General features: G+C 46.7%; 1 protein-coding gene across 5 annotated transcripts in view; it reads left to right on the top strand.

Moving 5' to 3' along the window:
- SRGAP3 (SLIT-ROBO Rho GTPase activating protein 3) overlaps positions 1-25,646 on the top strand; it is a 246,116-nt gene extending 220,470 nt beyond the window's left edge. For 3 of the 5 annotated variants that reach the window (XM_037134659.2, XM_037134658.2, XM_037134661.2), the window contains 4 exons: positions 11,965-12,145; positions 13,660-13,809; positions 15,829-16,153; positions 20,318-25,646. In XM_037134659.2, the coding sequence (XP_036990554.2) occupies positions 11,965-12,145; positions 13,660-13,809; positions 15,829-16,153; positions 20,318-20,731 (1,070 nt within the window). In that variant the 3' untranslated portion in view covers positions 20,732-25,646. The remainder of the gene's footprint in view (positions 1-11,964; positions 12,146-13,659; positions 13,810-15,828; positions 16,154-20,317) is intronic. The other 2 variants (XR_008392305.1, XM_037134660.2) reach the window with 2 other exon arrangements.
- The last annotated feature ends 480 nt before the right edge of the window (positions 25,647-26,126 follow it).

The following is a 26,126-nucleotide window of genomic DNA, read 5'->3' as shown; positions in this document are numbered from 1 at the left end:
GCCCCGTGCAGAGGTAAAATGGCCTGCCCCGCGTGGCCGAGGCCTGGCTCCTAAAGAGGACTCCCCTTCCTCTTGTTCTAACCATTTTATTGTGATATAATTCACCCACGTAACATGAGCAGTGCTATGGTTTTCAGTGTATTCACAGATACCTACAGTCTTCACACAATTTTTTAACATTTTAATCACCATGAAAAGAAACTCCATGTCCTTAACAATCACCCCTCACCCTCCTATCTCCACACCACACCCCCCTCATTTTCCCCAGCCCTGAGCGATCACTAGTCTATTTCCTATCTCAATGTATTCTGTCTATTCTGGGCACTTCGCACATAATGGAATCATGCAGCGTGTGGCTGCTGTGTCTGGCTCCTTTCACTCAGCATGATGTTCGCAAGGTTCATCCCTGTTGTAGCGTGTATCTGGAATGTGTTCCTTTCTATGGCTGAATGATAGCCTGCTGTGTGGATAGACTACATTTTGTTTATCCATTTGTCAGATGATGGACATTTGGGTTGTTTCTGCTTTTTGATTATTATGGATAATGCTACTATAAACATTTGTGTACAGCTTTGTACAAGCATGTTTTCATTTCTCTTGGGTACACCTATGAGGGAATTGCTGGGTGATATAACAGCTTTGTGTTTAATCTTTTAAGGAACTGCCAGGCTGCTTTCCAGACCCTCGTGGGCATGAAGTGGTATCTCACTTTGGTTTTGAGTTGAATTTTTCCAGTGACTAGTGATGCTGAGTATCTTTTCATGTGTTTATTGGCCATTTGTGTATCTTCTTTGGAGAAATGTTACTTCAGATCCTTTGTCCATTTTAGAATTTGGTTGTCTTTTTATTATTGGGTTATAGGAGCTCTTTATATAGTCTAAATGTAAGTCCTTTAGCAGATACATGATTTGCAAACATATTCCATGGGTTGTCTTTTCACTTTCTTAATGGTACCCCTTGAAGCATAAAAGCTTTGTTGCTTATGCTTTTTGTGTTATATCTAAGAATCCTTTGCCAAAACCAAGTTCATGAGATTTAACCTCTTTTATGCTAAGAGTTTTATCATTTGAGTTTTTATGTTCAGGCAATCCATTTTGATTCATTTTGAGTTAATGTTTGTATATGGTGTAAGGTACTAGTCCAGGTTCATTCCTTTGTGTGCAGCTGTCCATTTGTCCCAGCACCATTATTTGAAAAAATCATTCTTTCCCTCACTGAATGGTCTTGGCCTTCTTGTAAAAACATCAGTTCACTATAGGGGTTTATATCTGGACTTGTAATTCCATTCTACTGTCTTATATGAGTGAGGACGCAAAAAACCCAGAATAGTCTTCTAGAGGGCAGACCCCTTGTAGTACAGCTTCCCCTGCTGGTCGAGTCTTCCATTTGTATTTTTTAAAGTATATTTTATTGATTGTGCTATTACAGTTGTCCTAATTTTTGCCCCTTCCCTCCAGCCATCCTTCCCCCTTAGTTCATGTCCATGCATCATGCACATAAGATTTTTGGCTTCTCTATTTCTTCTACTTTTCTTAACATCTCCCTATTTTGTATCTATCAATTATGCTTCTTAATCCCTGTACCTTTTCCCCCATTCTTCTGCTTCCCCTTCCCCACTGATAATGCTCCAAATGATCTTTATATCTATGATTTTGTTCCTATTCTAGTTGTTAGCTTAGTTCGTTTTTATTTTTTAGATTCAGCTGTGAGTTTGTTGTCATTTTACTGTTCATAGTTTTGATCTTTTTCTTAGATAAGTCTCTTTAACATTTCATGTAATAAAGGTTTGTTGATGATGCATTTCTTTAGCTTTGCCTTGTCTTGGAAGCACTTTGTCTACCCTTCCATTCTAAATAATAGCTTTGCTGGGTAGAGTAATCTTGGGTGGAGGTCCTTGCTCTTAATCATTTTGAATAGTTCTTGCCAGCCCCTTCTTGTCTACAAGTTTCTCTTGAGAAACCAGTTGATAGTCTTATGGAAACTCCTTTGTAGGTAACTGTCTCCTTTTCTCTTGCTGCTTTTAGGATTCTCTCCTTATCTTTAACCTTTGGCATTTTAATTATGATGTGTCTTGGTGTGTTCCTCCTTGGGTCTAACTTGTTTGGGACTCTGTGTGTCCTGGACTTGCACGTCTATTTCCTTTACCAAAGGAAAGTTTGGGAAGTTTTCTTTCATTATTTTTTCAAATAAGTTTTTAATTTCTTGCTTCTTCCTCTTCTACTTGTAGCATCTCTACGATTGAGACACTGGCAGTTTGGGAGATGTCCCAGAGTCTTCTTATTCTCTCCTCATTTTTTTTTTTTTAATTCTTCCGTCTTCATTCTGTTCTGGTTGAATGTTTATTTCTTCCTTATGTTCCAGATCATTGATTTGAATCCCAGCTTCCTTACCTTCACTGTCATTTCCCCGTAGATTTTTTTAAAATTTTGCTTATTGTAGACTTTGTTTCTTCCCTTATGCTTTTGCCATATTTAATGAGTTCTCTGAGCATCCTTATCACCAGTGTTTTGAACTCTGCATATGTATCTCCATTTTGCTTAGTTCTTTTTAAGGGGTTTTGTTCTGTTCTTTCATTTGGGTCATATTTCTTTGTCTCCTCGGTTTGGCAGCCTTCCTATATTTGTTTCTGTGAATAAGGTAGAGCTGCTTTTACTCTCAGTCTTAGTGTACCTGTTAAGTTATATGGGGCAGAGCCTTTGGTATCCACCAGGGTGGGCCAACCCACTTCACTGCTTTGTGACTGTGTATGAGGGACAGATTGGAGAGGGGACAATGCCACTGAGACTTGTTCAGCACTCTCCCCATTTCCAGTCATTTCACCCCCTTCCTGTGTACAACTAGTGCTCCTGTAGCTGCCACCCTATTGGTGGCTCCCAGAGTGGGTAAATTTGTGTTCCTTCTAGGACTGTGTGGGCCCTTTAAATGGCCTCTCCTGGAGAATGGCAGTTTCTTCCACCACCCCAACCTCCACTGGTTTTTACAGCCACAAGTTATGAGGCTTCACTTTCTTGGCCCTGGAACCCTGGGCTGTGCAGTTGGGCCTGGGGCTGGGACAGCTCACTTCCAAGGTATACTTCCTGATTTTATTCCACATGAACATGGAACCACCTGTTCCACTGGCCAGCTCACTGCTGCCACCTTCCCACCACCTTCACGCCACCTTCCCACCACCTTCCCACCACCGCACCATGTCCTCTCTGCCCTGGTTTCCCATCTCTGCCCCTCTTACCAATTTGGATGAATATGGCTTCTTTAAATCCTTGGTTGTCAGACTTCCACAGTTTGATTTTCTGACAGTTCTGGGTGTTTTTCATTTTGAGGTTAGTTTTGATCCTTCTTATGGTTGTCCGAGGAAGTAGAGTGTGTCTACCTACACCTCCATCTTGACTGGAAGTCTAGGAACCCATCTGTATCAGTGTACCAGCTGACATTGTTGTGGGAGGCTGCATTTGGCTTCAGTGAATTTTTTTTGAGGACTCTTTCACCATGTTTGCCCATTTCATGATGGGTGATTTACAAGTACACCTGGCCCACCCTCCTTATTTATCCAGTCTTTCCTTGAGTGACTTTTTAAAATTTCCCTGGATGAAAAAAGTCCTCAAAAGCAAATGTTTTGCCAATGTGAAAGAGGTGAAACAAAAACAGCAGAAGCACTATAAGGCGTCAAACTGTTTTGAGCTGCGGAAAAAATGTCTCAATAGGTGTATTGCATCAAATGTCTCAATGGGTGTATTGCATCAAATCGAGAGTACTTTGAAGGTGACTGAAGTTTAAACATGTAAGAAAAAATACACATTTTTTGGTAAATAAATTCTGGGTTGTTTTTTGGTCTCCCTGTCAATGTATTTATCCTTGAGCCAGTATAGGACTGTCTTTATTACTATTGCTTTATAGGAAAATAGAGACAAATGCACTTGAACAACAATAAAAAATAAAAAAGAATAAAATAAACCTAAAAAAAAAGAAAGAAACCAGGACATGTGAGTCCTCCAACTTTGTTTTTATTTTTCAAGGTTTTCTGGCTAGTTTGGGTTCTTTGCATATGAATTTTGGAGTCAGTTGTTAGTTTCTACAAAGAAGTCAACTTGGATTCTGATCAGGATTGCATTTGAGTGTGTAAATCAGTTTGGGAATATTGCCAGCTTAACAGTGTTAAGGCTTACAATCCATAAACATGGGATATTTTTCCAATTATTTAGATGTTTAATTTCTTTCAGCAATAATTCATAGTTTTCAGTGCATGAATTACTTGTTTTGTTAAAATTATTCTTCAGTATTTTATTATTTGTGTTGCTAATGTAAGTTGAATTGTTTCCTTAGTTTCACTTTAAAATTGTTCATTACAAATGTATATGAATATAATTTCTTTTACTATATTGCTCTTGTATCCTGTGGCCTTGCTGAACTTAGTCATTCATTCAAATAGTTTTTAGTGAATTCCTTGGATAATCTGCATTGCATAGCGTCTATGAATAGACATAGTTTAACTTCTTCCTTTCCAACCTGAATGCCTTTTCTTTAATTTCCTTGCCTAATTGCCCTACTAGAACCTCCAGTACAATGTTGATTGAAGTGATGAGGATGGATACCTTTGTCTCGCTCCTGATCTTAGAGGGAAGGCGTCCTGTATCTCATCATTAAGTGGATGTTAGCTGTGGGGTTTGTCATAGATACTGTTCGTAATATTGAAGTTCCCTTCTATTCCTAGTGTGTTGACTGTTTTTATCACACCCAATTTTGTCAGGTGCTTTTTCTCCATCTATGGAGATGATTGTGTAATTTTTGTTTATTTTATTAATGATTATATTAATTTTTTTATGTTAAACAAATTTTGCATTTCTGGGATAAACTCCACTTGGATATGAAGCGTAAGTCCTTTTATATGTTGCTAGATTCAATTTGCTATTATTTTTTTGAGGATTTTTGCATCCATGTTCATGAGATACTGGTCTGTAGTTTTCTTTTTTGTGTGATGTCTTTGTCTGATTTTGGTATCTACGTAATGATTTCATGAAATGAAATGGGAAGTGTTTTCATCTCTTCTATTTCTTGGAAGAATTTGTGAAGAATTGTTATTAATTCTTCTTTAAATGTTTGGCAGGATTCAGCAGGTAAACTATCTGGGCCTAGGCATTTCTTTGTGGAGAGTAGTTTTTTGATTGCTGATTGAATCTCTTCACTTGTTATAGGTCTATTCAAATTTTTTATTTCTCCCTGAGTTATTTTTTTTAATACAGATTTTCCTATCGTCTTTATAGCTTCTTTTTATTTAATTGTTGTTCAACTACAGTTGTCTCCATTTTCCCCCCACCACTGCCCTGACCCCAGCCATCCCCAGTTCTCACCCTCGATCCTGCCCCCCTTTGGTTTTGTCCGTGTGTCCTTTGAACGTGTTCCTGAAAACCCTTCTCCCTCTTCCCCCCATTGTCCCCTCCCTCCTCCCCTCTGGCTACCATCAGCTTGTTCTTAATTTCAATGAGTTACTTTAGTAGTTTGTGTCTTTGTGGGAATTTGTCCATTTCATCTAGGTTATTTAATTTACTAGCATACTGGCAAAAATATTCATAGTATTACTTTATAATCCTCTGTTTCTGTAGAGTTGTTAGTAGTGTCCCTTTTCATTTCTTATTCTAGCAATTTGAGTCTTTTTTCCTTGGTTAGTGTAGCTAAAGGCTTGTCAATTTCACTGATTTTTTTTTTTTTTCAAAGAACCAGCTTTGGGTTTCATTTATTTTTTCTGTAATTTTTCTATTCTCTATTTCCTGAACCTAACCTTTATTATTTCCTTCCTGGCTTTCCTAAAGTGCGACTGCAGCCAGGCCCAGACTGGAATGGTCCTCAGCCTCTCCTTTGGCTCGAGGTCTGGACTCTCCATCTCCTCACTCACTGGCATAACTGTCCTCTCAATCAGCAGGAGTCGAATTGAATATCAAATATACAGCATGTATAGATGTACACTCATGTTTACATCATATAGATGTAAAGGCCCTGGGCAGGAATCAACTTGGCATGTTTTAAAAACACCAGGAAGGCTTTATTAATGATGCCTGGGGCCTGGGTCTAGTTATCAGCTCATCCCTCCCTTACTTGTGTGACTTGCCCCTTATGTGGCACATCACTTCCCTTCAGCCTCAGTCTCCTCATCTGTCAAATGGGAATAGTGCTGCAGATACTGCTGTGAGGGTTAAATGTGATAACATAAGGAGAACACTTAGCACATAGTAAAAACTTAATTTGTTCATGCAAGTAACACATCAGTATTGTGTGCCTACTCATTCCAGGAACTGTTCTAGAAGTGAGAAAATAGCAGGAAATAAAATAAAATCCCTGTCCTAATGGAGCTCACATTTTAGTAGGAAAGAGTGATAGTAAATAAGTTTGAAAACTACATGTGCATGTGTGTGCCTGCATGCACACATGTGAGTTCAGGTTGTGATATATGCTGTGAAGAACAAAGCAAGAGAAAGGTTTAGAGTGGTTTGATAGTTGGTGCCTCTGTAGTTGCGAGTGGTCAGGAAAGGCCTTGCCAAGGCCATGACTTTGAGTACAGACCTGAACGAAATTAGGAAATGACACACAGTGGTCAATAAGTGTTTGTTGAATGTGAATACATTCAAAGATCTGGTAGAAAGCATCCCAGGAAAAGGCATTAAGAAGTACAAAGGCCCTGTGACAGAAAAAAGTATGACCCGTTTCAAAAGCACCAAGAAGTCTTTGTGAATGTGTATTCTGTTGTGATTAGTGGTAATGTGTGCTTGATATCTGCAACTTGCTTTAAAATACATTAAAAAAAATTAGATGGATTGGTAGAGGGATGGACAGATAGATATGCTGTAAAGCTAGTATAGTAAAAAGTTAATAGTAGAATTTAGGTAGTGGGTATATGCATATTCAATTTTACTTTGAAAAATGTCATAATATGAAGTTGGAGAAGAAACATCAAGAAGGCTAGTGAGGCTGGAACAGACTGGGTGACAGGTGATGAGGCTGCACAGGTCTCTGGGGCCCAGAGCACAAAGGGCCTTAGGAACCGTGAGAAGACATATGGGTTTTATTCCAAGTACAATAGAAAGCATTCCCAAGGACTTGAACAAGAGAGTTTCACGATCTGGTTTATGATTTGAAAGATCCCTCTGGCTACTATGGGGAGAAATGGTTTCCCAAGTAAGAACGAAAGCAAGGAGAGAATTTTGGACTTCCTACCAAGATGAAGGTATAGGTGGATACCCTTTACCCCCTTGCACAGCCAAAAGATGGGCAACACAAATTTAAAAACAAAAAATAACCAGAACTGTCAGAAATCAGACTGTATGGAAGTCCAACAACCAAGGCATTAAAGAAGAAACATCTATTCAGACTGGTAGGAAGGGCAGAGATGGGCAGCCGGGGCAGAGAGTACGTGACCAGGTGGTGGGCAGGTGAAGTGGCAGCTGGAGGACCAGGTGATCTCAAATTTACATGTGAATAAATTGGGAGGAACAACTGGGAAACAAAACAGACCATGCAACCTGGGCTCCAGCACAGGGAAATAAAGCCTCAGAACCTCAAGCTGTAAAAATCTGTGGGGGTTGTAGCAGCAGGAGAAACTCCCAGCCTCATAGGAGATTTTGTTGGAGAGACCCACAGGGTCCTAGAACATACACAAGCCCACCTTCCCGGGAACCAGCACCAGAAGGGCCCAATTTGCTTAAGATAGTGGGGGAAGTGACTGAAAGCCAGCCAAGAGCTGAGCAAGTGGCATTGTTCCCTCTTGGACGCCTCCCCCACAGAGAGCACCACAACACAGCAACATGGGTTGCCCCACCCTGGCAAATACCTAAGGCTCCACCCTGTACTACATAACAGGTGTGCAGAGACAAAAATATATGGCCCAAATGAAAGAACAGATCAAAGTCCTAGAAAAAATAGAACTAAGTGATGAAGAGATAGCCAACCTATGAGATGCAGAATTCAAAACTCTGGTAATCAGGATGCTCACAGAAATGGTTGAGTATAGTCACAAAATAGAGGAAGAAGTGAAGGCTGTGCAAAGTGAAATAAAGAAAAATATACAGGGAACCAACAGTGAGAGAAAGGAAACCAGGACTCAAAGCTACAATTTGGAACAGAAGGAAGAAATCAACATTCAACCAGAACATAATAAAGAAACAAGAATTCCAAACAATGAGAAGAGGCTTAGGAACCTCCAGAACAACTTTAAACATTCCAACATCTGAATAATAAGGGTGCCAGAAGGAGAAGAGAAAGAGCAAGAAATTGAAAACTTATTTGAAAAAATAATGAAGGAGAACTTCCCCAATCTGGCAAAGGAAATGGACTTCCAGGAAATCCAGGAAGCTCAGAGAGTCCCAAAGAAGTTTGGACCTAAGGAAGCACACATCAAGGCACATCATAATTACTTTAGCCAATATTAAAGAGAAGGAGAGAACCTTAAAAGCAGTAAGAGAAAAGGAGACAGTTACCTGCAAAGGTAGTTCCCGAAGATTGTCAGCTGATTTCTCAAAAGAAGCCTTACAGACCAGAAGGGGCTGGAAAGAAGTATTCGAAGTCATGAAAGGCAAGGACCTATATCCAAGATTACTCTATCCAATAAAGCTATCATTGAGAATGGAAGGGCAGATAAAATGCTTCCCAGATAAAGTCAAGTTAAAGGAGTTCATCATCACCAAGCCCTTATTACATGAAATGTTAAAGGGACTTATGTAAGAAAAAGGTAAAAAATATGATCAGTAAAATGACAATAAACTCACAACTATCAACAACTAAACCTAAAAAGAACAAAAACAAAATAAGCAAACAACTAGAACAGGAATAGATTCACAGAAATGGGGATCACATGGAGGGTTATCAGTGGGGAGGGGAAGGAGAATAATGGGGGAAAAGGTACAGGGAATAAGAAACATAAATGGTAGTTACAAAATAGACAAGGGGAGGTTAAGAATAGAATAGGAAATAGAGAAGCCAAATAACTTATATGTATGACTCAAAGATGTGATTTAAGAGGGGGAATGCTGGTGGGAGGGGAGATACAGAGTGGAGGAGAATAAAGGGGAGAAAAAATGGGACAACTGTAATAGCATAATCAATAAAATATTTTTTTTTAAAAAAAGAAAGCAAGCAAGGAGTCTAGGTAGAGGGACAACAGTGGCAGTGGAGGTGGTGAGACTGGTCATACTCAGGGGACAGTTGCTGATGGATATTCTATCTGAGGTATGATAAACCCAAATAATGAATTTGTTAATAAGTGGTAGCTATTCTTACTCTTCCTACCACGCACTTATATAATGACATCTGCAAACACAAGTGTTCACTCTCAGCTATGGCTCAGCCTGCTCCTCCCACTTTCTTCTTTCTCTTACATTTTCCACTCCGCATTCATCATTCCTTCTCCGCCTCCCCCCCACCCCCACCCCCTAGCACCAGACTGCTCCCAGGGACTGCGGAGGCTCTGGAGATGGGAAAGACAGGACCTAGAACCAGGAGGCAGCCCCACCATGCTCCTCTGAGCATGAGCAAAGCTCTGCTGAGGTCAGCTTCTTTATCAGTTGAATCAGCTCAAAGGAAGCCGCTGGGGTGAGAGCCCGGAGAGCAGCAGCTAGCTGGGTTGAGCTCCTGGTCTGCAAACCCTCTGGCCCTTTTGTTCTCTTTAGCTAAACTGGCAGGCAGTGCCAGTACATGGCTGTGCAGCAGAGTCAATGATGCAGCAGAGAAGGACAAAGACCTTCCCACTTTACTGAGAAGGCGACTGAGTCAAAATCAGAGTTATTTGACCCCTTTAGCTGTGTTGTTATTTTGCATCAACTCTTAAGATAGCATTTAAGATGTTGGTCAGAGAGCCAGCTGGGAAAAGCCGACTTAATTGTCTGATGCCTGCTCCCTGCAGAAGGCTGTCCCAGGCACTGAGGACTGTGTGTATCCAAAGACGACTGCATCTCCTGGGGGCCCTGACACAGTCAACCTGAGCCAGCTGCTTACAGAAAGAGCACTAGCACATGTGTATGGTGGGGACTGGTGGGGGAGGTGAACAAGGGGTGTGCTCCCTCTGCTCTGATTTTCCATTCTGCCCTGACCCTTAAAAGTTCATCAGCTCTGATGACAAGTAAGTCTCATATGAGTTAATTTTGTGCCAACACAGCTGTAAGTCCTTTGTGTACAGTAGCTCATTTAATCCTTAGAATAGCCCTGTAAGGTATAGGGACTGTTTTTATTCATTCCTATTCTACAGATGAGAAAACTGAGGCTCAGAAAGGAGAACTAAGTTGCCTAAGGTCTCCACAGTGGACAGGTGGAGGGCTGGAAGAACAGGTGCAGATAATCCGTCAGAAATGGAGCAGATAGGAGGCCCAGGGGTGCTCAGCATAGGGAAGGTGTCTGCAGGCCAGGGAGAGTGGGTATCACTTTTGTTACTCTTTTATTCTATCATAAGTTACTATACCTACATGTATTATTTGTATAATGTTAAACATTTTTGGCTTGTTTTAATATGTAAATGCATAAATGCCTATAGACAGTTTTCTAGCAAGTGTGGATACCTCTTAGGATACAAGTATAACACAGGTTAAATCAATCACAGGCATAACTTCTGCTGCTGCCTATACAGTCTCTTCTCCACACGTCAGGAGCTGTACAGTCTTAGGCAAACCACTTAAACTCTCTGCAGCTTAGATTTCTTGTCTGGACCTACTCCATAGGCTAAAACCACTAGTAATTATAATCATGAAACCCATTATCAGCTGAATACCTAATATATGTGTGTACTATGCTGTATTTCATCCATTATCTTCTAATCCTTCTAACAACCCTACAGACGATGCAGCTGAGGTGTATAGGGGTTACGTAACTTGCCTGAGGTCTGGACAAGGGGTGACAGAGCTGGGCAGTAGCAGTGGCTCAAGGGCAACAGCCAGATCCTCATTGTTTAGCCAAGTCAGGGCCTGTCACTGACCAGAGAAGAGCAAATGTTTGATGGGTAAATACACGTGTGCAAAGAGATATGCTGAGCTGCAGTCCCAGTAAGAATTCTTCCTCCCCCAACAGCATGCCCATGGATGACCACGTTAGTCAGCCCTGGCTGCTGTGACAGAATACCCCAGACCAGGTGGCTCAAACAACAGAAGTTTATTTCTTCACAGTTTGGAGGCTATAAAAGTTCAAGATGAAGATGCCATCAGGGTTGGTTTCTGGGAAGTCTCTCTTCCTGGCTTGCAGAGAGCTGCCTTCTCTCTGTGTGCTCACGTGACCTTTCCTGTGTGCACGTGGACAGAGAGATCTCTGGTGCATCTTCCTCTTCCTAGAGGGACACCAGTTCTATTGCATGCGGGCCCTACCCTTTTGATCTCATTTAACCTCAATTATAGCCCAGTGGCCCCATCTCCAAATATCATCACTTTGGGGGTTAGGGCCTCAACGTACGGTTTGGAGGGGCACAGTTCAGTCAACAATGATGAGCTGTGAGGAACCCTTAAGCAGTTCTGGGTACTCTTAAAAATGTATACAATATTTTGCATAAATGGGAGTCCACATATGTCACCAATTGGAGTCCATCATCATCATCACTATTTAACTTCCCAAAAGGTAAGAACCACTAATAGTAAGTGGACAAAGAAGGAATGATTCATGGAAAAATGGAAACAATTTGTATGAAGGGGTAGAAAGAAAAGAAATTTCGTATAATAATGTTCTACTGAGTGCTTTTAAAATGGAGAACAAGCAGGGCAGTGGAAAATAAGGGTGTGGTATGTCAACCCCCCACGTTTTTTTTTGAGATGTTAGATGGCCTGCCTAAGGTCACAGCCTGGGAGAGCGGATCTGAGCCCAGAGCCCCAGTGTCCTGACCCCAGTGTGGGCTGTTTGCTCAGGTGTGCTGTCTGTGCTGCCCCAAGGAGCCACGGCCACCTGAGCAAGGTCCCTGGGCTGCTCTTACACTGACCTTGTGGATGCACTTCCTTTTTATTTTCCTTCCAGAAGTGGAACAGATTGAGGCCATCGCCAAGTTTGACTATGTGGGGCGGTCCCCGCGTGAGCTGTCCTTCAAGAAGGGGGCCTCGCTGCTCTTGTACCACCGCGCCTCGGAGGACTGGTGGGAGGGGCGTCACAACGGCGTGGATGGACTCATCCCACATCAGTACATAGTCGTACAGGACATGTGAGTGGACCCTACTTTGATGAATACCATAATCGACTAGTGATGTCTAGAGTGGGCACAGGAAGGGCAGTGCTAGGGTGTATGCCAGGGATATGTTCTCTCTGATGTAATATCTGTGGTCTTCTGTAAGAATAGATCTCCTTAAACGGTGACCCCTTTAACAAATAAGCAAATTGCTCATGCTTCAGAGACAGTGTTTGATGTCCTTGGCCCGTCCTACCTACCTGACAGCCCCAGAGCACTCATTGCCCACCATGGTTCTCAGTGTCCACTGGATCTTGCCACATACCTCACCTTCCTGTCTGCCCTGCAGCCAGCAGGCAGCCCACTGCCCCTTAACTGCCCACCACTCTCCACCCCTGAGGCAGCACTTTCAGGGGCAGGCAGGAATAATCATCCCCATATTTTGAGTTGATAGGATACTATTTTTTACTGAGGAATAATCGACATGTAACATTATATTAATTACAGGCATATAATATGATATAATATTTGTATATATTGCAAAATGATCACCACAATGAGTCTAGTTAATATCCATCACCACATATAGGTACAGTTTTTTCATATGTGATGAGAACTTTTAAGATCTACACTCCTAATAGCTTTTCGATATACAGTACAATATTATTACCTATAGTCCCCATACTGGACATTACATCCAGAACTTATTTATTTTATGACTGAAAGTGTGTACCTTTTGACCCCCTTCACCCATTTCACCCCCACCCCCCACCCCCCACCTCCCATCTCTGGCAACCACCTATCTGCTCCCTGCATCCGTGGGTACTATTCTCTCTTCAATGACATCAGGCATTTAAAAAAGCCCTGTATCCCAAATACTAGCCCGACCAGAAGGCCTAGAAAGTCTACACCTTCCATTCTTTGAAAGCCATTGAGGTACCTCTGAGTGCTCAGGTGGAACTGACTGATCAAGGGAGCAGCCACCAAGCTAGACCTAAACGGAAGGGGAACAGAGAGAAGGGCCGAGGGGATGGTCTGAGAAAATGCCGTGAATAGGCAGGCCCCCTGAGGACAGCGACAAGGCACTGGAAGGGAGAGGGGACTGGGAGGAGGCTGGCAGGGAACTCCAACAAGCTCAAGCTGCCTCAAGGTGTCCCAAGCCTTGGGTGAGGAGGGGAGGGATGGCAGCACCTTCTTCCTCCCTTGCTGAGCCCTAAAACCACTTCTCATGGAGCCCCATAGAGACTCGGCCCTCAGTGCCCAGCTTGCTGGGTCCTCCTCCCACCTCTCCAATGCAACCTCCAGCATTTAGCGGTTCCTCGCCCTGAGGAGCCTGGGAGAGAAGAAGAACCAGGAGGAACTGATTTAGGAGGGCGGCAGTGGGCACGCATGGCGGTGAGATGGGGAGTGGGCGGCGACTCACCACGAGCTGTTGGCATAAATTAACCGTGAGGTGGGAGCTGACTCGGCCCCTCAGATGGGTCTCCTGGAGCCCTGCACATCCCGGGTCCTCTGGAGAACTCCCAGTTCACATCTGTCCTCCTCCCCAGGGATGACGCCTTCTCCGACAGCCTGAGCCAGAAGGCGGACAGCGAGGCCAGCAGCGGGCCACTGCTGGACGACAAGGCCTCCTCCAAAAACGACCTCCAGTCCCCCACGGAGCACATCTCGGATTACGGCTTTGGGGGGGTGATGGGCCGGTAGGAAACGCGGATTCTTTTTTTCCCTGCTAAGTGCCAGGCTTGTTGGGACCTGATTTGGGAGAAAAGTAGGCTGTTGTGGCTCCTTGTTTCCCACAGGTGATATCGGGTACACATGGGTAGGTTGGCCGGCCCTGGTCTAAGCATGCCAGGTGTAAAACAACCCAGCTAAGTGGGAAGGGTGGGGGGAGAAGGAAGAGGAGGAGAGACATATATTGGCAAATCAGTGCTTTTTATTTAAAATAATAATAAGGGGGGAGAGAGGTACAAATTAGCAAGTATTTTTCCAACATCTCTCTAATTCTTGCACCTCCTCCACTTTCTGTCGAAGACCTAGGGAGTTATATTTAAAAATGTAAAGCTCATGTGCTCTCCGAAGTGTGCTGCGCAGAGAACTCACACCCCCTGAGTATGGGGAGCCTTGGCAGTCGACTCCACCCGCTCGTCTGGTGGGAGCGCAGTTGCCAATTTCTTCACCCCTCCCCCCCGTGTGGGCCAGGCTGTGTCACATGGCCTTTCTGCCACGACAAGAGCTCTGCGCCTTAATCTGCACGCAGTTGTAGTCCAAAGTATGTGGTTGTTTTAAAAAAATGAGGAAGAGAGAAGAAAAGACAAAAAAAAAAAAAAAAAGCTGACAGGTTCTCACCGCTTTCTTAATCAGATTCTCTTCATTTGCTTGTTGGGGAGGTCATGGGACCAAGCTGTACATGTGAGCACTTGCAAATAGAGCCAAGAAAGCAATCAAAATGGGAACATACATTTAAAAATTCATTTCAGAAACCCCACTGCCTCCTGTCAGCATATTCTATTCAGTTAAGCAAATGGTTCAGGTCCCTGTGACAGATGGTAGAGTTGGGAGGTAACGTGGAGACCTGGGGTAGGTAGATGGCAAAGCCACAGTCCCTGGATTCCAAGGGAGGAGATGGCTTCTCCTGCCTCGATTTTCCTCTCCCTCTCTCCTCCCGCATCTACTTTCTACTTCTTCCTTTCTCAGTACCTCTTTCTCTCCAGCACCTCTGCTTTGGTCCTGTTGGGGTATACCCACAGGCGGTGCTTAGCTTGGCTGGTGGCATTAAGATCTAAAGCGCTGCTGACCACATTGAACTTGGTCCCCTGGTCACAGTCCATCCCAACACTCTGTCCTCCACCTCACCCCCTCGACAATGCAGCCTTCCTTCCCTGCAGCAGTAACAGAATCTTTACTGACCTCCAGAGGGTGCAGCACGATCTTTTGGGGTGGAACCTTCAATCTTCCAAGTGCTTCCACACTCACTGAATATCCCCCAAAGGTGGGCAGGGAATAGTATGCCTGTTTAACAGATTAATAAAATGAGTCTCCAAGAGGCCACAGAAATACTGTGACCAGCAGGATAAGGACTCAGCCTCCTAATAGAGATTCTAGGCCCTTTTTCACTCCACCAGAGCCTCCCTGAGGGGTGAAAAGTGTTGAAATGCATAGAAGGCATGTTTGGAGATGCACTTTTTCCTCTTGAATGACTAGTTTTTCAAGATCTGGAATCCCTCCTAGAAATAGCCCTTCTTTGCGGGGGAGATTGGGGTGGGTAACAACATTGGCCGGTGTCCTGTTCCCACGGGGGTCCTCCTGTGCTTACAGGGAGCTGCTAACTGTTGGTACAGTCAAGCCTCAGTGCTTCAGACCAATTAGAAGCCCTTCAGCATCATGGCAATGTCTGAACCGCGTGAAAACCTATCATGAACCCAACTAACGCTCACCAAAGCGTTCCCAGGTTGAAATCCTCCTGGCTTTGACCTAAGCGGTGGCCAAGATTCGTTGTGTAACTAGCCCTGATTTCCTGTGTGCAGATTAAGCCTGCCCCCTACCGGTGAGGTCTGTGCTTAGCCGGTGCTTTCACTGTGGAATCCCGCAGTCTGGCTGCAGGAGGCTTTACTATACCGCTCCCTAGACTAGTGTGTAGTTCTTGGCCCGGGGGTTGACTGACGCGTTCTGATTGCCAGGGTTGACTCTGCCCCATGCCCCCGCCCCCGGCTCCTTTGCAGAGTGCGGTTACGATCTGATGGAGCAGCTATCCCCAGGCGCCGAAGTGGGGGAGACACACACAGCCCACCCCGGGGCCTGGGCCCCAGCATAGACACGCCGCCCCGGGCAGCCGCCTGCCCCAGCAGCCCCCACAAAATCCCCCTCACGCGGGGCAGGATCGAGAGCCCTGAGAAGCGGAGGATGGCGACGTTTGGGAGCGCCGGCAGCATCAACTACCCTGACAAGAAGGCGCTCTCCGAAGGGCACTCGAGATCGACGTGCGGCTCCACCAGGCACAGCAGTCTGGGGGACCACAAGTCCCTGGAGGCCGAGGCCCTGGCAGAAGTAAGGGCCAGTGGGAAGGCAGGCTGGGCCAACGGAGACCCCCACAGGGGCAGCAGGGTGGGGACTCGTGGACTGGGGAGCCACTTTGCCCTTTATGTCAGTCTCAAGGCTAAGTCAGAACACAGGAAAGATAGTGTGAGCTGGCTTCCTCTCTGCCTGCTGGCCTCCCCGTGGGAGTGGAAGCTGGATGGGTGTAGCTGCTGACTGGGACCCTGGAAAGACCAAAGACCCGCCCCCCTCCCACCCAGTCTTCAGGGCTGGAGGAGGGACTCCCTCTGAAGGAAAGGGCAGATAATGGGGATGTAGTAATGGGGTGTCTCCACAAGATGGCATAACTGAGTCATTCATTTGTTCATTCATCATCCATCCATTCATTCATTCATTTCATTCATTGATGAATAACCAGTGAGCATCTGTTGTGTGACGGTCACTGTGCTAGGTATGGAGAGTAAAATGATGACCTAAAATGGACCCAGGCCCCGCCTTCGGAGAGCTTAGAGAAGAGAGAGGCATCAACCATTAACACAGCTATGAAATGGCAGTCAGGCCAGGTGCTTTGGAAGAGTGGTCCCTGGTATTTTGAGAGCCTAGAATGTGGGATTGCCTCTAGCGAGGAAAGACTTCTGGGAGGGAGGCAAATGCACCCTGAGACCCAAAGGACAAGGGAGCACATAGCTGAAGCTGGGAGGGAGCAATGTTCCGGGCTCTTCCAAAGTACTGAGAGCTGTTCTTGTTTTTCTTAAGTTTTTAAAAATTGAGATGAGAAAGCTGTGTGATTTTTTAATATTTATCAAACAAATCAAACAGATTTCTTTAGCACATTTTTAAGAGACAATTTGTTTTAATAATTTGTGCTCTGGTGTCACGTGTTTTGAACAGTTCTATCGTATTTCCAAAAGGTTCTATTTTTTTTCTCTCCGGAATTAGGGCTGGGTGCACATTATGTGCCCACTCTCCTGGTTAGCTCTCACTAAGGTAAGAAGTGCAGCCTGAACCTTCTTGGCTGTGAGAATTTTCTTTAGCGGCATTTGAATCCCAGGTACAAGGGGAGGGGAAAAGGTGCGGGCTCAGGCCCTGTGTTCCAGAGGCCAGGAAAAGTTCCAGGGAAAAACCAACTCAGAGACAACTCACCCGGCAACTGGAACTCCTGTTCACACCCACAGGGCCTATCGTGGCCCCATACCCTAATGCCCACTCCCGAGAGACACCTGCAGGTCAGCACCTCAGCATGGTCCTGCAGAAGGAGACCTGCTGGTCCTTCCATTCTGAAGGCCGTCCTCTTGGGGAGCATCGCTGTAGCATCTGTTGTCATCTGGGAGCTCCACCAAGGGCCTGGGTGGGGAGGGGCTCCCTGAGGCCTGGCCTAGAGCCAGTGATTCCGAGAACAGCTCCCACAGCAGATTAGTTGATAGGATGTTAATGGGGGCAAAGTGTGTTTTGTGGTCAACAAAGCTGAAAGGCTTGTCTGCAAGACTTTTTAGAACCTTTAAGTATGTTAATGTGCCTTATGAAGGAATATCTAAGAAAAAGAACCTAGACTTCTTTGAGTTTTATCCACAGAGCATTTACAAGGCCAGCCTAAAGAATACAGTTGAGAAAGGTTGTATGCATTTTCTTCCCTTTGTAAACAGGTCTACACACACTGTAATCTCATAGCTGCTGTTCAGAGCTCCTTTCACAGACAGAGGTGACATAGGAAAGCCTGGTAGATAATATGTACGTAGCCAGAAGGGGGCGCTGGGCAGCCTCCGGCCTGTTCAGCACTGGTGCTGACTTTGCAGGCTACAAACAAGAGCTGTGGCAGGGAAGTACCAAGCAGTCGATGGAGTTACCCCAAATACTCTGGTCTCAAAATGTCCCTTAGGACTTAGATTTGAACCCAGTGAAGAGGCTGTTTGGGGAACTTTGCCACACAGACATCCAACGTGGGAAGATGTAATGTGGGAGGGGGTGAAAAGTGCTCACTCCCACCCCACCCCCCGCAATCTGTCATCCCCCCCCCACCCCCCCCACCCCCCCCCCACCCCCGCGCTCCAGGCACCTCTCTTCAGCTCCCTCTGGACATTATGGCCTCGCCTCTCAGACTAATGCCAGGCTCACGCCTAATGCCAGGCTCATGCCTAAACTACTCAGCTGACCTCTCTCTGAGCTGTCTGTCTTTCTGGTTCACACTCTGCCAGGGGAGAGTGGTGGTGGTGAGAGGGATGGTGGTAGAGGGGCAATAATCGCATTTTATTTACTGAAGTTCTACCTTTCAGCTCACACTAGAGTAGAGCAAACAGAGTAGTGATGTAACCAGAGGAGTTAATTGAAGCGGAGTTGGGTGTTGAAAGCAGGCTCTTCTGCTGCAAGGCTGGAGGGAGCAAAGCGGGAAGAGGGCAGCCATGCCTCCCCATCATGCAGAAAATTTCCACAGCTAATCCTTTTGGATAAAGGCCCAGCAGGCCCCTTCCGGAAGCAGCCAGTATTGTGGGACAAAGAATAAAATGTCATGGGGAAGCATAATATTAGGTTTAGGTTAATATTAGCTAATTAGCCATTAGGTAATTATCAATAGTCTCTTAGTGGAGCAAAAAGGATGGACTGGGACCTTGTCTGTGGCTAGACTGAATCCTGTCATGGGGGCCCCCGGGACAGGAATCAGGCCACCTGCCAACAGGAGGAGAAGAGGAGACAAAAGATGAGGTGGGTACGGAGGGGGCGGCCAGGACATCTCCAGGCTCCAAGGCCGGCAGTCCGGCTGGGCTTGCAGATTTTCCAGATTTGCTCTAGGGCAGAAGAGCTGGGTGTCTTAATAGTCACGGTCCCTGAGGCTGTGCACAGTACCTTCCAACGGTGGTTTTAAGCAGCATCCCTCACTGTCCCCTCAGTGGCCCAGTTCTGCTCTTGCATGTTTGGTGTGAAGGTGTCCCTGTAAAGCCCTGTGCAAACCAAGGACTCTGGCTAAAGGGACCTTAAAAACTGCTGGCAGTTCACAGAGCTTCATCACATCCATTATCTCATTCCATCTTCACAAGTAAACTTGTGGGCTTTCAGCAGATGAGCAAAGCACTGTGCAACTGAGATTTGTGAGTGGCAGAATTGTCTTTGCTCAGAAGTCCCAGCCTTGTACCTTAACCCAGGGCTCCTAGGTTAAATGCTGACATCCAGCGCCCCCTCCTGCTTGGAGGGGGAACGGAGGGTTCGGAAAGATGGAAAGATGAGCCCCAGACAAAGCAGCCCCTCTGTTCACTGGGGAGGTCCCAGGGCCGTCCTCTCTCTGTGTCATTTAAAGCACTCTCATCCCTATTAAGTTAAATAGTACAACTTCCCCAGGAATTAAGTAGGCAGATAAGGATTTTTGTTGTTTTTTAAAGACCTCCATTTTTTAAACAAAATTTTCTGATTAGGACACAGAAGAAAGTAACAGACTCAATTGGGGTGAACATTCTGATATGTAACCTCCAAGGAATTTCCCTGTGGGCAAGGATTTTGTTAAAGTGATAATAATGGTTAGTGGCCTGGATTTAGGAGACAGATTGCCTGGGTTGAGACTTGGACTGTGCTACTGACCAGCTGTGTGACCTTGGGCAAGTTACGGAGCCAATCTGAGCTTCTGTTCCCTCCCGAGTGCAATGAGCTTAAAGGTAGTTCCTGCCTTGTAAGTGTGCAGATTGAATGACTTATTCATGGAAAGGGCTTGGCTTGGAGCTCAGGGTTAGCACTTACTGCCCTTGTGATTGTCATGGTTTGTGAGTGCTTTTTGTTCGCCAGGTGTCATGCCAAGCTCTTCACAGGGACCATTGCACTTAATATGTTCATCGAGCCCTGAGGTCTCTAGGGCAATGATCTGTCATCTGAGGCTCAGAGAGGTGAGGTAATTTGCCCAAGTCATGTAGCAAGGGGGTGGCAGAGCCAGAATTTGGACCCACGTCTGTGGCTCCAGGGCTTGCCTTTCTTAACCAGTGGTCTGACTTGCCCTCATTAAGTCAGCTTCCTGCTGAGGCTGTGTGCAGGCTATAGCCACGTGGATTCCCCAGTCGTTGACACCCTGGGGATTTCATCTCCGTCCCAGCCAGCCAGCCCCTGGGGAAAAACCTCCCTCAGAAGCCCACAGGCTGCCGAGGAAGGACCGGACCCCACGCCTCCAGACTCGGTGCTGACCAGAGCTCTCTGTGCCCCCAGGACATCGAGAAGACCATGAGCACGGCTCTGCACGAGCTGCGGGAACTCGAGAGGCAGAACACGGTCAAGCAGGCGCCAGATGTGGTGCTGGACACCCTGGAGCCCCTGAAGAACCCGCCGGGCCCCATCAGCTCAGAGCCCGCCAGCCCCCTGCACACCATCGTTATCCGCGACCCCGACGCCGCCATGCGCCGCAGCAGCTCCTCCTCCACTGAGATGATGACCACCTTCAAGCCAGCCCTGTCCGCCCGTCTGGCTGGCGCCCAGCTGCGCCCGCCCCCCATGCGGCCTGTGCGGCCGGTGGTCCAGCATCGGTCCAGCAGCAGCAGCAGCTCAGGTGTGGGCAGCCCGGCTGTGACGCCCACCGAGAAGTTGTTCCCCAACAGCTCAGCGGACAAATCAGGCACCATGTGACCAACAGGATGGGGTGGCACTGCCCTGGCTCACTGTGGCACACCACGGCCAAGGGTGGCCTCTGTGACTTCCGCATCCTTCCCAGTGCTCCTGGCCTTGTCTAGCAGAGACCAGAATGTCGGCCTGAAAGAACGTCTGTGCGGAGCTGCAGCCCTGGCACCAGCCACAGCTGGCGTCCAGCCCTCACGGGTGTGAACAGAGCCCCGGAGGAGAGCAGGGACGGGAGCAGCCCCAACAGAGCATCTCCTGAGATTACGGCAAAATGTTAAATGGCTTCGCCTGCATATCGTCACTGGAAAACTATTCTTTTGACATTCTCTCTACATACATAAATATGTGTGTGTATATGTGGGTACATATGTACACATATATGTATGTATGTGTCTGTAGGTGTGTGTGTATATATATATTTATGCATCTATATACATATAGTAGATTTGGACACACATACTAAATGTATATAGAATCTCCTTTTTCTTTTTATGAAACTTAGATTTACCTCAGACCCACGCCACCAAACATCTCCCGCTGTGATTTGGTGGGATGTGCAGGGACTTTTCTGGGAGAATCTAGAGGCCCACAGCAGCTGCGAATGAAGCAATATACCACTAACCTGCAGAAAAACAAAGCCAGGCTCCCACTGTCTCCAGAAGTCGTGGCCTTCCAAACCCATCTGCCCCTAAACGAAGGGTGGGGCAGGCAGCACCCCACACAGGCTGCTCCTCGAGGTGGGGAACCCTGCACAGAGCCCCCTGTCCAGCCCAGAGGCCTTTCCACCTGAAGGCCAAGGGCCAACTGCACCCCCGGAAGGCACAGGAGGACGCTGGCGAGAAGACCCCTGACCACAGCATCCGGCGTGTATGTGTGTGCGAGAGAGAAGAGGGGTAGTGAGAGCCTAGCCCTGCCGTAGCCCAGTGTTATGTGTGGTTGGGAAAAAGGGAAAAAATAGAACCGCAGCGGTACGGAACACCTCAACCCTCCAAATGCTGTGGGGATAATTCTGGTAACTATAGAGGTTTAACTTATACAATTTTTTCCAAACTATTTAATTTCTTCTTTTTCTCTTTCTACTAATTATACTGTGCCAGATTTATAACTAAAACAGGCAAAGAGGCTTTGAATCCCGTCGTTCTAAGCGAAAATCAGGCTGTGGCACACTTTGGCCAGCACCCTCTTGCACGAAGTGCATGAACCGTAAGTGCCCAGCTCAGACCAGGGCCGAGGAGGGGCGGCCCTTGGCCCCCTCTGCCCTAGACCGCGCTTCAGCCCAGTGGGTGCAAGTGGAATAGCTTCCCTCTCCCTCCCCTTCCTTTCCTTTCACCCGCCTCCTCCAAAGCATTTAACATCACTGTAAGTAGGGTGAAAGAATTGTGTGTGATCGTCAAGTATTATCAGCAAGGCTTTCAACTCTTGGCTGGGAAAAGGCCTCTGGATCAGCCTCTTTTGATTCTATTTGACTTCCTTTTTGGATCTCTTGGTTTTCCAGCGGCGGCTGTTTCTGAGGAATGGAACACATGGGAACCAGATTCCAATGGGACCACTTTTAGTCACCGCCCTCATGCCAAGCCAAGGGTTTCCTCCCTGTTGTTCTCAAGCTTCATCTCTCTCTTTCTCGAGGCCTTTGAATGTGTCCATGGCTGTGGGTTAGTCAGTCCCATGTTTGGGTACCAGCCCCCACCGCGTGGGATCTGCGGGACTCTGGGTGTGTCTCTGCGCCTCACTGAGCCCCAGTTTCCTGCTCCACAAAAATGAAGATAGTAAAGATAACGTGTAAGTGAGTAAGCTGCTTAAAGTAGAAAGCACTGTGCCAGCGTGATTGTTCTTTCTTTGTCATTAGTAAGGTAAGCCTTTTAGCTGAAAAACCATCCAAGACCTTCCTCTTGAAACCTCCTAGTGGCATTTGAGAAGGCAGAATTCCCCTACCAGCTTCATGAGGCCCCCAAAGCACGGCCCTGCAGATGTGTCACCTCTCGATGCTTCAAATTCCATCATTACCATTCCATCCCCCTGGCTGAATTTTGCCTTGTCCTCTGGTCCTCTATAAAAAGGTGACTCCACCCCAGAGGGAAGGACCTGTTGAGTCACAGCACCAAGGTGTGTGGGAGTGGTCAGCTATTCTGCCTCACCTGAGGACTGACATTGAGAGCACCCAGTAGAAGGATGAACCAAGAAAGGGCACAAAAAAGAGAATGTCAGGGAGAGGCCAATGACAAACTTGACCTTCTTCATTTCGCCTAGAACCAACCATTCTCTTTTAGCTCATGGACATGAAAGCACCTCAGAACCAGCTAAGAGCCCCTGCCTTTGGGAGCAGTGTGGAGGTACCCCCACTTTACAGCTTAGGAAAGAAAGCAAGGCCTTGGGATATGCTGTGACTTGCCTAAGATTTAACCAATGTCTGAGAGTGGGGGCTGGCCAGGCTCGTTGAGTTATTTATTTGCACGGATGCCATGCTGCCCGGCAGGGCACAAGACATCCCACTTCCGCCCCCACATACTCCAGACCTTAAGGGTAGTGGGCTCCTGGGCAAAAGGTCCTGTTCTCTGCCGTGACTACCAGATGAAAGAGAAAATCTGAGTGGACAGATCTGTTGCCTGATACACATAACCCCAGTCAGACCATGCGGCTTTTCCTCTGAATGGACTAACTTCATTTTTCTTTACTGAAGATGGACCTGCCTTTTACTGAATTACCTGAAGGCAGAGCTGTAGCCGTTTTCTTTAAGCACCTGTTTTTCCTTTGGGAAAAGGCTGATGAGTTTACATTTAGAGAAGCTCACACCTCACTCATCCAGCCCCACATCTGAGCCTTGATGCAGAACCAAATGGAAAAATCCTTTCCCGCCCCCTCGCACTTCCTCATGGCACTCTGCATGTTTCGGTCCCTCCACAGGCACCAGCCGGGCCAGCCCCCGGGGGCTGAGCATTGGCTTTTTCCTGACTCCTGCCTGTGTTAGTCCACTAGATATTGCTGTAATTGCTTAAATGCTGGGAAGTAACTGTTAAAATGTGAAATTGTAATATTTAAAAGGTGACGATTAAATTATAGCCAATGCCACTCACCAAATCTTTGCACCTAGTAGATAGTTCAATGTAAACAAATACCAGAAACCTAACTGTACAGTGAGTGTGGGGAAATGTAGTAACCTAGTTAGTAGTCCTCAGTATAACCAGTTGTACAAGGGGAAGTGGTGTTTGCCTACTTGTCCATCACCATTACTGAAAGCTGTACCGATCAGTTTGTTGATAACGGGCTTTTTTTTTTTTTTCTGGCTTCACAGAATTTCTTTTCTTAACCTTCAGCTTACCCTGAAGTCAAGCGTTTTGTCTTTATGTGTAACCGATGTTCAGTCTATTCTAGGAATGAACCAGCGAGAAGTTCATTTAAAACTGACCAAAGACAATTCCTTCCTGGTCGAGTTTCCTGGGCCTCGGGGCCCAGCCGCCACTAAAGACCTTCCTCAGATCAAATTGAGAACAAGCCGTGCTTCCGTGGCCACTCTCCTCTCCCTTTATTCCCCTTTCCTCTTAAAGAGCTGCTCTGAGCTGTGGGATTCTATGAAAAATTCTTGCCTTTCCTTGTTTTCAGTGCTAACGATTTCTCACCTTGAAGCGCCTTTGAACCCAGACAGAGCGCACAACAGTGGGAGGGACTCGTATGCTTGGGCATTAGACTTGGGAGTCTGTCCTCTGAGGTCACCAGGCCAATGGGCAAGAGAGAAGTGGATTCCCAAGGGACAAACGGTGTCTGTCACATGAAGAAATCCGAGTGAGAAGAGACACAGGGAAATGGAGCCATCCTCTGGCCACCAGCCAGAACCAGCAGTTCAGAGATCTGCCTTATAAACCCTTCGGAACTGGTCTGTGGTGCAGAGGGGTCACTGTGGGGAAGGGCCTCGGCGTGGGCTGGCTTCTCTGTCCGAGGCCCTTGGAGTGCCTTGTCGCTTATATTTCCTTCTCGTCCAGGAGGCACAGATGCAGAGGGCTTCCTGTGACCTGGTTGTTACTTGGCACTCGGTGCCCACACGACTGATGGAAAACCACAAAGACTAATGTTCTTCCTCTCAGTCTTTCTACTCCTAACTTTTCACACATCCAGATGGTTCCACACTAGAGCAAATGCCTCATTCTCCTGAGAAACCCAGAAAGAAGAATGGCTGGCTCACGACCGTGAGGGGCCCGTTTGGCTGGAGGAGGCGGGGAGGAGAAGGCAGGGAGGGGTGAGCCGAGGTGCTGCCTAGCTGACTTTCTGCTATGCAGAGCTGACGTCAACTTCCCCAGTTCTCTGGGGTCTCCTCTCTCCTGAGCAGCCGTGTCAAGAATCCCCCACATCCCAAAGCTGCCCAGGGGAGCTGAGAGGAGGGACTTGGCTGTCAGGTCCGAGTGCTCCTGGCCTCTCTGAGGTTGATCTGCCAGTGTCCTGCTGTCCCACCCTCTGGGACTGGCCGAGCGGCCAACACTGCCCCTTGCTGACACCTCCTTTCTGTGTGAACTGTCCCAAGCAAATAACAAAGCTGTTTCTGGAACCGGAACAACCAGAGCACACTTTGCCTTCCTTAGATGGAAGATTCTGCTAGAGTTTCTGCTCAGGCTCTAGTTCCCGGCAGTGTGACTGTTTACACGGTTTGGCAATAGGTTTGGTTCTGATTGCTTCAGAGTGGCTGGTCTATTTTGTTTCCTTTGGTTCCCTTCCTTCCCAAACTGTCAGGAAAAAAAAACAAAACAAACAAAAAAACCCAAAACCACCCTTGGAAATAGCTGGTTGCCTGTCCGCACGTGGTGAGAAGTGCTGCCCTCTCCCAGCTATCATTTCCCCACCTTACAACCAAACGCCCGTCCTATGGAGTGTCTGACTGGATCCTCTGTCGCATATTCTGATGGTGCCTGCTGGTTTGATGTGGAGCTATCCTGTGAAATAAAACAGCTTAACTTTTCTCAAACGTGTGCTCCACTGGCTTTTTGAAAGGGTGAGGTGGCCCAGCGGGGGTGGGGAGGTCCTGGGGGTGCGCCTACCCTCCAGTCCACATTCTCTGTCTGCTTCTCCCAGGAACCATCTCTGAAATGTCCTTCAGCTCAGATCCCACAGGGGGAAGGCTGAGTTTCGAAGGAGGGCTTCTTTGCAGCTCCTTGAAGCTAACTTCAAGGAGCTGCCCCCTGGGAGCAGGAGCTGGGGGGGGTGGGGTTTGGAATGGAGGCAAGTGGGAGGAGCTGTCTGCAGAGCACCTTCCAAAGTTTGACACAAAAGAGCAGAGGCCACAGGATACTGATCTCCAGTGTGAAGGCAAATGAAACATTGTAGCTTTTGTTGTCTACACACATGAGATACAGCCCTGTGGGTTTTTTTCTTATCTATGTTTCTCTGTATGTGTGTGCAGTTTACTGATTACTTATTTCTG

This window comes from Artibeus jamaicensis, unplaced genomic scaffold (genome assembly GCF_021234435.1).
Source record: "Artibeus jamaicensis isolate MK-2021 breed Jamaican fruit bat unplaced genomic scaffold, CSHL_Jam_final contig_519, whole genome shotgun sequence".
NCBI classification, from domain to species: Eukaryota; Metazoa; Chordata; class Mammalia; order Chiroptera; family Phyllostomidae; genus Artibeus; species Artibeus jamaicensis.
The sequence above is the reverse complement of the archived record's forward strand: the minus strand, read 5'-3'. Positions and strand labels throughout refer to the sequence as shown.